The 15,382-nt window shown below is 49.1% G+C and overlaps 1 protein-coding gene across 1 annotated transcript in view; it reads right to left on the reverse strand.

The window, feature by feature from the left end:
• Positions 1–9,426: 9,426 nt before the first annotated feature.
• The window catches only part of BRD1 (bromodomain containing 1), a 56,134-nt gene continuing 50,178 nt past the window's right edge, over positions 9,427–15,382 (reverse strand). The window contains exons 9-13 of the mRNA XM_021710081.1: positions 14,279–14,414; positions 13,599–13,726; positions 12,833–12,942; positions 12,499–12,653; positions 9,427–10,887 (exon numbers count right to left, since the gene is read on the reverse strand). Coding sequence (XP_021565756.1) covers positions 10,704–10,887; positions 12,499–12,653; positions 12,833–12,942; positions 13,599–13,726; positions 14,279–14,414 — 713 coding nt within the window. The 3' untranslated portion in view covers positions 9,427–10,703. The remainder of the gene's footprint in view (positions 10,888–12,498; positions 12,654–12,832; positions 12,943–13,598; positions 13,727–14,278; positions 14,415–15,382) is intronic.

Here is a 15,382-nt window from a genome sequence, read left to right on the forward strand (position 1 = left end):
CCTGGAAACAACCATGCTGCCCATCAAAAGAGGACTGGATTAAAAAAATGTGGTACATATACACGATGCAATACTACACAGCCATAAAAAAGAACAAAATCATGAATTTCGCTGCAACCTGGATGGAACTAGAGTCTATAATACTGAGTGACCTCTCACAAAAACAAAAATCCGAATATCACATGTCCTCACTCATATAATGGACCTTGAACATCCAATGCAATACTATGAGAAAATGACGGATGGTACTGGGAAACTATGGGGGGGAGGGGGATGGGATTAACAGTAGCAAATATCTGTCGGGGGATGGGAAAACACTTCTTATCTACAGGGTGCCTGAATGAAACGTCATTGTACACCTAACCCTTAACTGTACCCCACAAAACCATAATAAAAAATACTGATTAATGAAAAAAAAAAAGAATGTATATCACACAAACTATAATAAAATATAAAATACTAAAAAAAAAAAGGATTCATATGAGCAGCCAACAGATACATGAAAAAATGCTCAGCCTCATTAGTCATCAAAGAAATGCAAATTAAAACCACACTGAGATACCACCTAACTCCAGTCAGGATGGCCATCATCAATAACTCAAAAGACAACAGATGCTGGAAAGGATGTGAGGAAAAGAAAACACTTCTACACTGCTGGTGGGAGTGTAAACTAGTACAGCCTCTGTGGAAAACAGTGTGGTGATTCCTAAAAGATCTAAAAATTGACCCTCAATCCCCCTACTGGAAATATACCTGGAGGAACTCAAATCACTCTATGAAAAAGACACCTGCATATGCATGTTTATTGCAGCATTATTTACAATAGCAAAAACATGAAACCAACCATGCTGTCCATGGAAAAAAGATTGGATTTTTTAAATGTGGTACATATACATGATGGAATATTATGCAGCCATAAAGAAGGACAAAATTATGAACTTTGCAGCAACTTGGATAGACTTAGAGGCTATAATACTGAGTGACCTATCACAGAAACAAAGAACCGAGTATCACATGTTCTCACCCATAAGCAAACCTTAAACAACTATCGTAATACTATAAGAAAGGAATTGATTGTAGTGGAAAACTGCCAGGGGAGGGGGTGCACACCTCATCAACAAAGGTACCTGCTTAATGAATATCTATATACCTAACCCTGAATTACCCCACATATTTAAAATTTTTTTAATTTAAATAAATAATTAAAATTGATCTTCCCAGAAAGCAATTGATATAGCTGATGATGTGTGGCCCTTACTAAAGTCATGACATCAAGAGAACAAGATGAGAGAGTGAACCTCACCTGCCATCATTGAGAGGATTAAATCCATTGAGAGGATTTAACTCTGGAAAGATCAGATAGTGATTGTAAGCATTGAAAATAGGAACATGTGTGTTTTTGTCATTTTTATCTATATAAATAGGTAATTTGGACACACGTCTACCCACTAATGAAAGCATAAAGTGAAAGGTACTACTGCACACTGATCTTGTTATAATCTCTAAGCTGTATCAACTGATAATTTGATAACCTAATCATTGGCAGAACAAAATATAAAAGTAAGAAAACAAAGATAGAAATGAGGTCTTGCTGTGTTGCCTAGCCTTGTCTCAAACTCCTGGGTTAAAATGATCCTCCTGCCTCAGTCTCCCAAAGGCTAGAATTACAGGCATGAGCCACCGCACCTGGCTTCAAAGCATATATTTTTAAATCCAAGCTGCAACCAGGTGCGGTGGCTCACGCCCATAATTCCAGCACTTTGGGAGGCTGAGGCAGGAGGACAGCCTCAGCCCAGGAGTTCAAGATGAGCCTGGGTAACATAGCAAGACTTTATCTCTATTAAAAAAAAAAAAAATTAGCCAGGCTCAATGGCATGTGCCTATAGTCCCAGCTACTTGATAGGCTGAGGTGGGAGGATCACCTGAGCCCAGCAGTTCAAGGCTGCAGTGAGCCTTGATCGTGCCACTGCACTCCAGTCTGGGCGACAGAGTGACTCAAAAAATGAAATAAATTGATTAATTAAATAAAGACAAGTCTCACGTGTAAACTGGCAGATATAACAACAAAATTGTGCCCATGCCAAGTCTCACAACTCAGCGGTAATCCAATATCATGACCATGTGTCTTTTGGTTTCTGTGAGACACAAACCGCTTCACAGCCTGCCTCTCTTCAGTGAATTACATCCACATATCTCTTCCCCAAACTTTCTTGTCATCAGTCTTCCTAACTTGCTGCTTGTAAGTCCCTGAGCACTAACTAGTATAGATCCATCCTCTGATTGTCTCTCATTCCAGGCAAAGTGGATAATTCAGACCAGCTGCAGATGGCTCTGCCCACTGCACAGTGGACTAGGTAGGGCTGCGACACTGTCACTCGACCACCATAAGCCCCCACTTTGCCTCGTAGACCACAGGGCATCTGGGTCCCCAGATCCTAGCACCAATTGGGAACCAGTATCTAGTAATCTCTCAAAAGTCTGGTTATTTCCTTTTGCCCAGTGCTCAGCCATGCTCCTAAGTGGCTGCAGGTCTCTTTAGGGACAGCTGGAAGCTAATTTACAGCACATGCTTGTATCAGTGTTGAAGGGTCCCTCCATAAGGGGCTCTGGGCCTGTAGGTGGCTTAGTGGTGAGGCCATGCTGCCCACATGATGACTCGGCTTAGGATTGGTTCCAAACACAGGGACATTCCTGCTGTGTAGATCGAGTGATATCTAGAAGGTGCCCATCCCTTTCTTGTCAGGACACTATGGTCAGCTGGTCCCCGCACAGGCTTCTGCAGGCAAGGGGTCTGGTTGTCAGGTCATTCCTGCTATCCTTGATAGAAGAGGAGCTCTCCTTGACTGTGGCAGCCAAGTGCACCCTGGGCTCCACTTCTCCAGTGGAGATCCCACTATCTCCACTGAAATCCACGAGCCCATAATCATCTCCATGGCAGCATCTTCTAAGGTCACAACTGGCCTAAGAGAAGAGTCACCCAAAAAACTTTCAAGGTCAAGTTCCCCCTACATCTCAATGCTGCAGTGATGGGAGACCTTCTGAGACCTCTCAGGAGGACAGAGCTGGGGGAATGGGTACAGGTCACATGATACATCCTAGCTGACACTCCTATTTCCCTGCATGGTTAGATTTCCTCTGCCACATCATGCTTGGGTAGCTCTGGTGCACAAATAAATGTTGGACACCGTGAGTCCATGTGTCAATCAACCAACCAAGTGACCTCTTTAAGTCTCTGGCAGCTGCACACGCTAATACCCAAAATCTCTAGCAAATTTACCCGTATCAATGAATTCAGTTTGAACCAGAGTTCTCTTCCACCCTCCTGTGTCTAACACCTTCAGAATCTACTCCCATGCATGTGCCTCAGAGCTCTGCCAATATATACTAGCAAAATCTTGCCATTCTTTGGCATAGGCTATTTCCTGCAGTGTCACACTGTGTACCTGACCCCTGCAGCATACTGAGATTTGACCCTCATTATAGGTGAGGGGGCAGGAAGGGGGGTAAGCGGTGGGTCTTGGGGAGAAGGGGCAGCGCCTGTAAGGGCATCTTCCCCAGGGGAGGTTATCATAGGTTTTACAAGCAGGAGATGAGCTGTCTCCTGACTCCAGAGGGCAGCTACTTTCATTGCCAAGGGAGACTCAGGAGACTTGAGAGGTCACAATTCCAAGTCTTCTATGCATCCAAGCTGATTCCCCTCTGATTTGGTTTGGATATTTGCTCCTTCCAAACCTCTTTGAAATGTGATCCTGTGTTGGAAGTGGGACTTAGTGGGAGTTGATTGCATGAGGGGGGTGCAGATCCCTCATGAATGGTTGAGTACTGTCCAAGATAATGAGTTCTCACTCTATTAGTTCACTCGGAAGCTGATTGTTTAAAAGAGTGTGGCACCTCCTCCACCCCCCTCTCTTCTGCTCTTGTCATGTGAGACACCTGCTCCCTCTCCGCCTCCTGACATGATTGTAAGGTTCCCAAGGCCTCACCAGAAACCGAGTAGATTAAAAAGAAAAGGGGAGAGAAAATGTAAAGAAAACTTTGAACAGAAGAAAGTGCCAAAATGCCAAGGAAGGCCAGATGCTGACGCTCATGCCTATAATTCCAGCATTTTGAGAAGCCAAGGCAGGAAGGAGAACTGCTTGAGCCCCAAAGACCAACTAATGCAACATATTGAGAGCCCCTCTCTACAAAAAATAAAAAGAAATTAGCCTGGCATGGTGGCACATGCCTGTAGTTCCAGTTACTCAGGAGGCTGGGGTGGAAGGATCACCTGAGCCCAGGAGGTTGAGGATGCAGTGAGCCATGATCGTGCTGCTGCACTCCAGCTTGGGCGACAGAGTGAGACCCTCAACTCAAAAAAACAAAGAACAAAAAGATGCAGAGGACGAGAACCACGAGACATGAGGAACTCAAGGCCTGCGAGGGCCTGAGAAGATCTGGTGTCCCTAGAATCACACTGGCCTTCATGCCAAGGAAGTAGAGCTGAGCCCCTAGCTGAGGGTCATACCACCCTAGGTTGGGCACTTCCCTTCCCCATGGTCCTCCAAATCCCTGCGTCCTCATCTGGGAGCTCTCAGTTGTTAGTCAGGGTTCTGATGGTCTTGGTGGGAAAGGAAAAACATTAGACCCACCGAGTCTTAAGAAAGAGGTGCTCATGTGCTTTTTGAATTTTTTAGGTTTTTAAAACTTCCTGTCTTTGTATAGCTTCCCTCTCCATGCCTTGTAGGAGCCCACAGATGATCCTTCCTTCTCCTGCCACAGCAATCCCCAAAGGTCTGCTTTTCCCCACCAAATACACATACACCATCAACAACTAAGCAAAATAAAACTGCACTGTTCATGGTGTCTATGGCTTCATATTTCATGTTGGGGTCAATTCTCATCTTTCACACTTCCTGTCACTGGCCACCTCTTTCATTTTGACCTGCTTGAAATTTACCAGCTGTAAAGAAAAATAATTTTGGCTTTAAACGGGTATAAATGTATGTTCCTATCACATAAAAAGTGTCTGGCCTGGTAGGAAAGCTCTGCGTAGCCCAGGCTCCTTCTAGTGTCTCTGCCCATCTCACAGGTCCAAAATGGCTGCTTCAGCTCCATCCATCATGTCCACATTCCAGGCACAGAAAGGAAGAGAAAGGAAGCGCACTCCTCCCCATGTAGAGGACAGTTCCTCAAAGTCACACTCCTGAGTCTGACATTTGTCTCCTGTTTTGCCCCTTCTCAGCTGCAAGGGAACCTAGGGGATGTACAGTAGTCATTCTCCCAAAAGACTCCATTATAAGTACAAAGAGGCCAGCGCAACATAGCGAAACCTCGTCTCTACAAAAAATAAAATTTAAAAAACTTAGCCGGGTGTGGTGTCATACACTTTTAGTCCTGGCCACGCGGAAAGCTAAGGTGGAAGGATCACCTGAGCCCAGGAGGTGGAGGCTGCAGTGAGCCATGAACTTAGAGGCCCTGACAGGAAAGAGGGGCAGGAGAGCGTAGGGGAGGAAGAAGGGGGAGGAAGGGAGAGAGAGAAAGAGAATAAAGGAAGAGAGGGAGGGACAGACAGATGGAAGGAGAAAGAGAGAGAGAAAGAGGAAGAAGGAGGAACAGAGAGAGGGAAGACAAGGAAGGAAGAGGGACAAAGAGAGGGAAGAAGGGAGGAAGGAAAGGAGGGAGGGGGAGAAAGAGAAGGAAGGGAGAGTGAAAGGGAAGGAAGGGAGGGAGGGGAGGAGAGAGAAGGAAAGAGAAAAAAGATGAAAGAAGGAAAGAAAGGAAGGAAGAGAGAGAACAGGAAGAAAGGGAGGGAAAGAGGGAGAGAGAAAGGAGGGAAGGGAGGGAGGGAGAGAGAGAGAAGGGAGGGAGGGAGGGGGGAAGAGAGAGAAGAAAGATAGGAAGGAAAGAAGGGAGGGAGGGACTGGAGAGTGGGGGAGTTCAGTTGGCGGCTCAGCCACACCCACTGCCACGGGGGTTTCGACCACAGGTGAGCTTTCAGGGCATGGCCAGGTGGTGTCAGGAAAGGAGGCTACACCACGCCCTCAGGTTCTGCAAACATGAAGCACAGGCGGCCTCATGCCCTGAACCTCAGCTGCCTACCCCACAGCGCACCTGAACGAGGTGGAGGACACGGACGCTCTGCAGCAACCTGCGCCCAGAAATCTGTGGGGTGCTGAGGTTGTGGACAATCCCCCCCACCAGGGGTGAGCTCGGTCCAGGCTGCATCCGACCAGAATGGATCTTCTCGGGAGGTAGGCGACACCCCCGTGGCTTCAGGGAGGTGCCAAACGTTCTGGTTTCCTGGGAAAACAGAAAGGGGGAATCTTCTGTTCCCTTCTCGCCCGGAGAGGTTCCGACTCCGACTAAGCACCGAGTCCTGGAGTCTACGAGCCGACCCTCCCTGCACTCATGCAAGATCGCAGGGCCCTGGAGGAAGGGGACCGTAGAGAGGCGCGCCTTGGGGTGTGGGGGATCCCAGAGAGGAACGCCCTGGGTGTGAGGGACAGCGGAGAGGGGTGCCCTCGGTTGTGGGGAACGCTGGAGAGGCATGCCCTGGGTGAGAGGACCCTGGAGAGCCCACGATTCGGTTGGGTGAGGGCAAGGCAGAGCTCCCTGTCTGCACTGCTGGGAAACTTTGAGCCTCGCCCATGGAACTGAGAGGCCCGCCTTGCTTGATCGGACACAACACGCTTCCTCTTCTCCTGTCAGCTCCGCGGGGCCGGCCTTTGGTTCTGCACCTTTGCGCTCTGGGAGCAGCACCCAGCCTCAGTGGGTGTTCCGCAGAGGCACGGACCACGGCTAGATGAACATGCCAGCGTGGGGGCTCCACCACCTGGACTGCCCAGCCTCTGCTCTGCACACCGGGCCACTGGCTGGCTGGCTCCCTCCCAGTGTCCAGTCCGAGTCGCCAGGGCCAGAGCCCCAGGGCAGCGTTGGAGCCTGGGCTCAGATGCAGGCCACCAGTCCTCTAAGCACAGTTTGTTTGTTGCAGGTTTTTAGAAAACAAAGGCGACCCTATCCCATCGAGAATGCGGTATCTTGGTCAAGAACCTTTCTGCCCATCCAATGTGCTGTCCAGGGCCCAGGCTCTGACCACCAGCCTGCAGTGGAGGCACAGCGAGACCTTCCAGGGGGCCCCAACAGTTCCCTGAGCCCTCCACCATCAACCGCCTCTCTAAGGACATCCTCTCAAGCTGCTCTTTCAGTCCATCCTCAGGGGAGTTCTTCCAGGACCCCGCCCCACCCCTGAACAGCAGCCCAGAGACCTCCACTCCATGGAACCCATACCTGCCAAGCCCTAGGCTGCCCAGCAGGATCCAGCGCCTTTCACCCAGCAGAGGGAGGGCACCTGGACATCAAACCACATGACTCAGAGCCACAGGGGACCCACACAGGTGCTTCCGCCTCAACAATCCTGCAAAAATGATAGATATCCAGAGAATACATGAAATGCCTCTCACCAGCCTGAAAAGTGGGTCAAAGATATGAGCAGGCAACTCACCTCTGCCGTAAGAGCAGGAACAATCAATGGACACACTCCGACACCCCAGGTTAAAGGATAGCCCGGGCCCACCTCTCCCCACAAGGGGGCAGCACTTTAAGCTGGGCACCCCAAGTGGGTGTACCTCATCTTACTTTACACTCATTTATGTTTACATCATCTTATCTTTGTATTGTGTCTGAAATATTTAAAGGTTTTATATGCAGCTGAGCATTGTGTGGGTACCATGATTCCATTTTTATAAAACCAAGAAGGATGAGTATGAAGGAGACAGGGGGAGAGGAGGAGATAGGAGAGGGAGAGACCGGCGTCTTGGAGAGAACGTCTTGGGAATCCAGACAACTTGACATTTTGTCTATATTGTAAAACATCTCAAGAAAGTGTGAAAGTTGCCAGCATCAAAATGGAGTCACTTGTGTTAAAACTCTGACATACCCAGAAAAGGTCATGGAGGGTTCTCATGCACCTATACCTAACAACTATCACAAAAGACTGCAAAAACCACAGCCTTGCACAAAGAAATAACCCCTGCAAGGACACCTCCTAAGCAACCGATGTCCAATCTGGAACTGACACCACCCTTCTTATTGGTACTTGAAGCCAAGGATCATTATCTCAACACAACTTAAGGTAACCCTCCTCATTTTTTTCTTTCAAAATCCTTGTCTTCGTTTCCCTTCCTGAATACACACACCATATTCCCGTTGCAATGCTCAATCCCAAATACAGTATCATTTTCTTTTGGAGTGCCTGTTATTTAGGTTTTAACAAAAGAAAAACTGGAAGCCACAACCCCCAGGACTCAGTAAGGCTGACTCAGAGTAGGCAGTGGGTGGAGGTCCCCCTCTGGGATGACCTCAGCCCTAGAGAGCCCGGTCCACCACCAGCCCAGCTCAGCCACATTCCTGCTCCAGAAGGAGCCAAGGTCTTGGGGAGCTGGGTACGGTACCCAGGACCATGGTCCAGCGTGAGGTCAAGGGGTTGCTTCTTGGAGATGCCCCAGAGGTCAAAGGAGGCTGTCAGGGTTAGGCTGCTGCCTGGGTGCAAGGTGACCAACTACCTCTGTCTGCCCCCTAAACACTGGCTTTGGGTGCTGACACCAGGAAAGTTCTAGGCAAACGGGAACAAGATGGTCCTGCCTCCCAGGTAGCACAGAGTGGGGTGACAGGACAGGCCCAGAGGTGGCAGGTGAGGAAACTTCCCCACCCCAACACTGAGCACCTCTTAGTGAAGCACCAAGGGGGACCAGGATAGCAAGGTTCTTGAAACCCCCAGGACAGCACCCAAGGTGAGAGGTCTGGGGGATGGCCATGTAGGAGCTAGGGGTCAAGGGCACCACTCTGCCACTGCCAGGACAACCAGCTCCAAACCCTTGGCCCGCTGCCCAACTGACCTTTCAGAACCAGTGGGATCCAGTTGAGCGGCTCTTCTATAGCCTACAGCCACCTTGCAGCCCTGGGCACCCTCTCCGGCCACTCCCTGCAGCCCTCTACTCTCCCTGCCAGCCCCTCCCCTGCAGCCCATTAGAGACATGATGTACCAGAGGGCAGAAACCAGCTACAGCTTATGCCAGAAATAAAGCAGCTCAAAACGTTAACATCTTCCTCTGCTCAGAGCTAATTACAGCAAATTTCTCTCTACATGATTATAATTTGGGGTGGAAAACAGAAAGAAAGCAAACTGCACCCTGCCCTTAGCTGGTATTAGAAGCAGCCCGAGATGGCTCACCTGTGGCTGCCCAGGTTCAGGCTCACCTCAAGTGCCTGGCACCACCAGGGCTTCTTGCTCTCCCCTTTCCTTCCTCCGGGGGGAGGAGGAAGGGAACCTGGGGTGGCCACACTTCTGCTAGCCATTCCTGGTGGAGAGGGGCAGTCAGCCCATGAGGGCTGCAGGAAGGGGGGACCACAGCAAATAGAAAGCGCCTGCCACACACAGGACAAAAACTATCAAAGGAAGACATTTTATTTTCAAGTTTCTATGGAGATTATTACAAACAAGTAGACTTAAAAGAAAAAACACTTAAGTTTTATGTAAATATAGCTTTAAAATAAAATATGATCAGGTGAAATAATAAATAATGCCATCCCATGACAATTTTTAAGATAAAGGTGTGTCTCTGCCCAGCCTTGACCCCGTTCTCACCCTGCCGGTGCCCCATGTGTGTTCTGTGCCCCATCCTCCAGGTGGTTCACCCAGCCTTCTGGTGATATAGGAATAAAATGGCCACACTGTCCAAATCTTGACTTTATTTTTAATATAAAAAAATGCAAATTTGGAAACCCACCCTACTTTTCCCCCTAACATAATGCTTTACCTCTTAAAAATAAAAATAAAGTACTAATTCTATATACATCACATGTACCATACAAAAATGTATCCAAAGTTTCTATTGCTACCAAAGTGTTCTAAATTAAAACAAGTTACAGAAAGCCCCTCATTGTAAACAAAAGATTACAAGTTACAAAATCAAAGTACACACAGTCCAGAGTCATTTATACAACAACGCAACACATTCTGCTCCCAAACCAAGTTGAATTTTTATGTGCCTGTATAAAAATGCATATCAATATACTTTTGCAAATTTATTTTTCATTATAAAGCAAATGAATACACTTTCTACAATAAATAATCCGCTGGGAGGCACACCTGTGGGGTCTGGGGGCGGATGGGAAAATGAGAGCAAGGAAGCGCCCGCCCCTGTGGACAGGGTGGCGGAGTGTTTTTGGTGATTTGCAAGTGATGTACACAGCATAAATTTATTCTCCACCTCTTTCCACAAAGTACCATTCAAAATAATGTCATTTTCTTTCTTAAAATACACATTTGTCATTGTAAATTTACATCCCGTCTTATTAAATAAGTGGTACTCTGTGTAAAGAGTATGATTTACAAAATTATTAAACATTCAAAAGTCTTTTAAAAAAAAGCTACATATCAAAGAAAGTGACGCGAGCAGCACCACCTGGTGATGTGTGACAGATGCACCCTGCTGCCCGGACGCGCCCACCCCACTCACAGCGCCAAGACAAAGATGGTTTCATAGAAAACTTGGAAATAAAACCTCCCCCCTCCCCGGGGAAAAAGAATTAAAGAACTACAACTAAAATCAGAATAAGTTAAGTTTTGAACAATATACAAATATGTACAGTTTATCAACACTATGGACAAGAGCTGTGCTGGTGGCAGATGCGGTGGCCCCAGGGCGCCTTCTGCCAGAAGCCCATCAGTCAATGTCACTGAGGTCACTGGCCGGTTCCCCATGGACGCGGCTCAGGTGGTTCATGGCACGATCAAAAGCAATCCGCACAGCCTTCCGGATGCTGGAGTTCCTCCCTTCCATCATCTTTAACTTGTCTATAGTTTCATCAATACCGAGGGGAACCATTTTGGACTTAGGAAGCCATTGCCTTTTTTAAAAAAAAAGATGGAAAAGATAAGAACTGTGTGTACATTATACTTCAAAATGCTCCATGTAACAATCTAACAAATTCCTCCTCTGGATAGGAAAGAGCCTAGTGAAGTACCATCAAGTCTAGTCCAAATGGCGCCAGGCCTCCTACAGGAACAGACAGAACTAAGGCAATAAGTGTACCCTGTCAGGTAAGGCATGAAGACTATCACCTCCTCCACCTCCAAAATGTTTCCCATGTATCTTCTGTGTCCTGAGTGATAAGTACAGGATCATGTGCAAACACATATGCACACAGACACACCCTAAGCATAGGACCAGGGTGAGCCCAAGGGTAGAGAACGGAGGACAGAGATGCTCTGGGACAGGTGGTCAAGGAGACCCTATGAAAGGGACCCTCAGCCGGGCTTGGTGGCTCACCCTGTAATCCTGCACTTTGGAAGACTGAGGTGAGTGGATTGCCTGAACCCACGGGTTCGAGACCCGCCTGGGCAACTTGGCAAGACCGCATCTCTACAATAAATCAAAAAATCAGCCGGGTGTGGTAGCGCTCGCCTGTAGTTCCAGCTACTTGGAAGGCTGAGGCGGAAGGATCGCTGGAGCTCAGCAGGTTGAGGCCAGGAGCGGCCACTGCACTCCAGTCTGGGCGACAGAGTGAGACTCCAACTCAAAAAAGAAAAATAAGAAAGGGACCCTCAGACAGACAAGGCTGGCATGAGCCTCCCTCGGGGTCTGACAAGGAGTAGCTACCAAGTGGCCAAACAGAGGTCAGAGCAAGTAAGAGAAAGACAATAGGGCATGCTGGTAGGTGCGGTGCCTGCGCCACCAGCCCCACTCCAGGCATGTGGTCACTGGGACCCTGCACCCCTGTGCTAAGCTGGCTCCACAAGTAACCACAAAGCATGTGCTCAGGCCCCAAATGCATGGGGCACAGAGAGGGCCGAGCTCTGAGGTGTGGAACAGCCCAGAGCCCTGGGAAAGATCCACACAGTAGCTGATGGCCCCTGTAAGAGGCACAGATTGTCATTGTGTGTCTTACACTTGTAGGGGTCTTGAAGTCTGAATGTGGCATATTGAGGTCCCAGGTGCTCTGGGCAAAAACAGCCCAGGGCACAAGTGGGGCCTCCTGTGGCAGGGCAGACATCTGAGCAGAGCTGGGTGATGCCAAAGCAGGGTGCTCTAAGCAGAAGGCCTGAGGCTGGGCCTGGGGCAGGGGTACACCCCAACAGGGTGCCAGCATCTGGAAGCCCAGCGGATGACTTCCAAGTACTACTGTGGGTACAGGTAAGAAATGAGAAGACACACTGGGCCACTTGGGCCAGCAGGACTCAGGTGAGAGGGAGAGGAAGCTGTTGGAGTGGAGACAGACCCCTGCACGGCTCTGGCCTCCACAGTCCTGCAAGGGCCACTGGCAGTGCCTCCCTCTGCTGAGCCAACAGCGGAGCGCCCACCTTGGACATGGCAGGCAGACGGGCTGCTTGTCACATGAATGTTTAGGGTCACTGAGGAGTGGTTTCGCTGTAGCTCCTATGTGCCAGCCCAGCACTAGATACTGGGAACCAACACCCACCCCTGGTCTGTCCCTGAAGTCCAAGGCTTCTCAACTCACCAACTTCTCTTATTATCAAAAAACAGAACGAGGAACAGCTTCTCATCGGACTTGGTCTGCATGTGCTCCCCTATCTTCAGCACATCCAGGGGTGGGGCTGGGATAGTGACGCCGTTGTGGTGGCCAGGCACTCGTGGCATCTTGGGATCAATGATCTGCCCAGGAGGGACACACTCAAGTCACAACTGAGGCTCATACCCAAAGCCACACACCCAACATGACTGTGTCTGTTGCTGGTGCTCCTGCCCCCTCCCAGCTGCACGAACATGTGTGGCCTCCTCAGCAGAGTAGGTACCACTGGGGTCCCAGGTGCTGACACAAGGCTCCATCTTACCAGCGCCGGGTATGAGGGGTACCCGCTGCACTTGGCCCACACCACTTTCAAGGGCTCCAGAACAGAGGCTGCAGCATCAGTTGAAATCCACATGCTGTTCTGACCAACCTCTGGGGAAAGAATTGAGTTGTCAGCCACAGAGCCGGAGCACTCCCCCAGGACCCCAAGGTTCAGCAACATGGCAGGGATCTCCCAAGCCTTTCTCGAGCAGAAGGGCAGGCACATGAGCACCCACCCCTGGGCCTGGGGGAAGGTAAGTGGCACTACCCCACTGCCCCTCCCGTAGAGGCTCTGGTCCATGCACCCTCTCACTGCCCCTCTAGCCCACCCAGAGGGCCCACTCACCTCTCAATGACCTATAATCTTACGGACCCCAAGCTGGAAGGCCTGGGACTCAATGTCCTCAACATCCCCCCTTCCAAGCACCCCTGGCTCCAAGGACAGGGCTCCCAGCATGTTCCTGATTCATCTATGCAACCAACACCCTAAATTCAAAACCAAAGTACTAGCTACCCTGGCTCTCAGTCCAGCCCTCCCTCAGCACACCTGACCACAATACTCCTGGAAGCCACAACTATGTTTCTGGAGCCCACCAAGCCCAGACTGGCTGCTGGTAACAAAAGGTACCCCAACCCCTAGCCCTCCACACAGCAGCCACAGACTATGCTCCAGAACCCTTCATCAATTGGCCTCCTGGTGCTGTGTTCTAGAGACACTGACCAGGAGGTATTAACACAAACATAGATGGAAGCACCAAGCAACTCACCTGCCGCAATCCTGGCTGCCTTGGCATAGTTCCCATTTTCAATGCAAGATATCAGCTCACTCCGGTCCTCCAGTGTGTGCCTTCGCACAAGGGCAGGCTTGCCCCGCCCACACTTGGGCGTGCTAAAACTTGAGAAGGTAAATCAAAGTTGAGTTTGAAAGTTTCAGAAAGTCTGAGTCATAGCTTCATCCCAACTCAGGCTGCGTTGCATGAAGCTGCCCACGCTGGGTCTTGTATCCTGCCTAACACCCAGGGAGCTGGGACTGTGGGATCTAGCAGGGGTGAGCCTGTCTGGGGAACCTTCAAGGAGGCCATGTCCCACTCAGTTGCCAAAGTGGCCTTCTCGGGCAGATAGGCAGGGCTGTGCTCACCATCATTTTGCTAAAGGCAAGATTCTGGGAAGAAAAGATAAAGTGCAACCTGAACTTTAGGTTCTAAAACTGTATTCATCCTTCATGGAGGTTTTGTTCCTACTTCGATTAAATTATATAGCAGATTAGTGTGCAACATGGAAAACTGCCTCTAAAGAACACACATACACAGATCCCTCCCAGATTCTCAAGAGGGCACTAGTATGGGAGGAAGTTTCCTGGTTTCTAGAATGGTCAGGCAAGACGCTGAAGGCAGACGCACCAGACAGCTATGCAAAAGGAGACAAGAGACAAGGCTGCGGTGCCCACCTCGATTCGCAGAGCGGGCTGTTGCTGGAGGAGATGCTGGATTCAGAGGCACAACGTCGTCGGGGCGCAGTTTTCCTCCCCAGGGCACCACCTGGCTCCTGCTCACTCCTTGCACCCCCAAAGCCATTGGTGAGACCTGAAACACAGGCAGGCAGGCCCTGAGTTCAGTGCCAGTGACTCAAGCTCAACTCGATTTCACACTCTGTACTTGATTTTCTTTTTTAAATGTGGAATACATTTTACAGAAAACATTACATATATAGGTAAGACATCATCTTACTTTCTACCCCTGTGTTCTCTGGCACCTACCACAGTCCTTACAACATACAGACACAGAAGTTACTAGGTTAAATGAAATAAACATAACAAAAGTTACAGCAAATTCAGATCACAGCCGTTCATTGAGACTGGTCTGAAGGCACTATTCTTTAAAAGTACATATTTTTAACTAAGTTTCACGAAGTTCCAATCCTTCCTGTATTAACAGATTATGTAAACTCTTTTGCATGCTCAACACAGGCCAGCCTGTCCACACAGGGGGTACAAGTTACATCTGGACAAGGCCCCTTCAAACCCCCAAGGGGCTGGGGGGCTACCAACAACACAAAAGCATGTTCACATGAGCAGAGTTTCAGTGAATAGTAAGTTAGATTTTAAAAATAAAAAATAAACACTTTAAAACAAATAATGAGGGCCCATCCCATATAGCTGAGCAGAGTCCAGTCTCCTCCATCATGAAGCTAAAACTCACTGGTTTTTGGGTAATTATAAATAGCTGGACAAAACACAATTACATCATCTCAATATTCAAAAATGCATTTTAATGAAGACAAATCTCAATTTTTTTTTTTTTTTAAGTTGGAGTCTCACTCTGTCGCCCAGACTGGAGTGCAGTGGCTGCTCCCGTCCACCGCAGCCTCGACCTGCTGGGCTCTGGTGATCCTTCCGCCTCAGCCTTCCAAGTAGCTGGAACTACAGGCGCACACTACCATGCCCAGCTAGTTTTTGATTTACTGTAGAGATGAAGTCTCACCAAGTTGCCCAGGCGGGTCTCAAACCCGTGGGCTCAGGCAATTCATTCACCTCAGCCTCCCAAAGCACGGG

The sequence above is a fragment of the Carlito syrichta genome, unplaced genomic scaffold (assembly GCF_000164805.1).
Source record: "Carlito syrichta isolate Samal-C Ts95f unplaced genomic scaffold, Tarsius_syrichta-2.0.1 Scaffold288020, whole genome shotgun sequence".
NCBI lineage: Eukaryota > Metazoa > Chordata > Mammalia > Primates > Tarsiidae > Carlito > Carlito syrichta.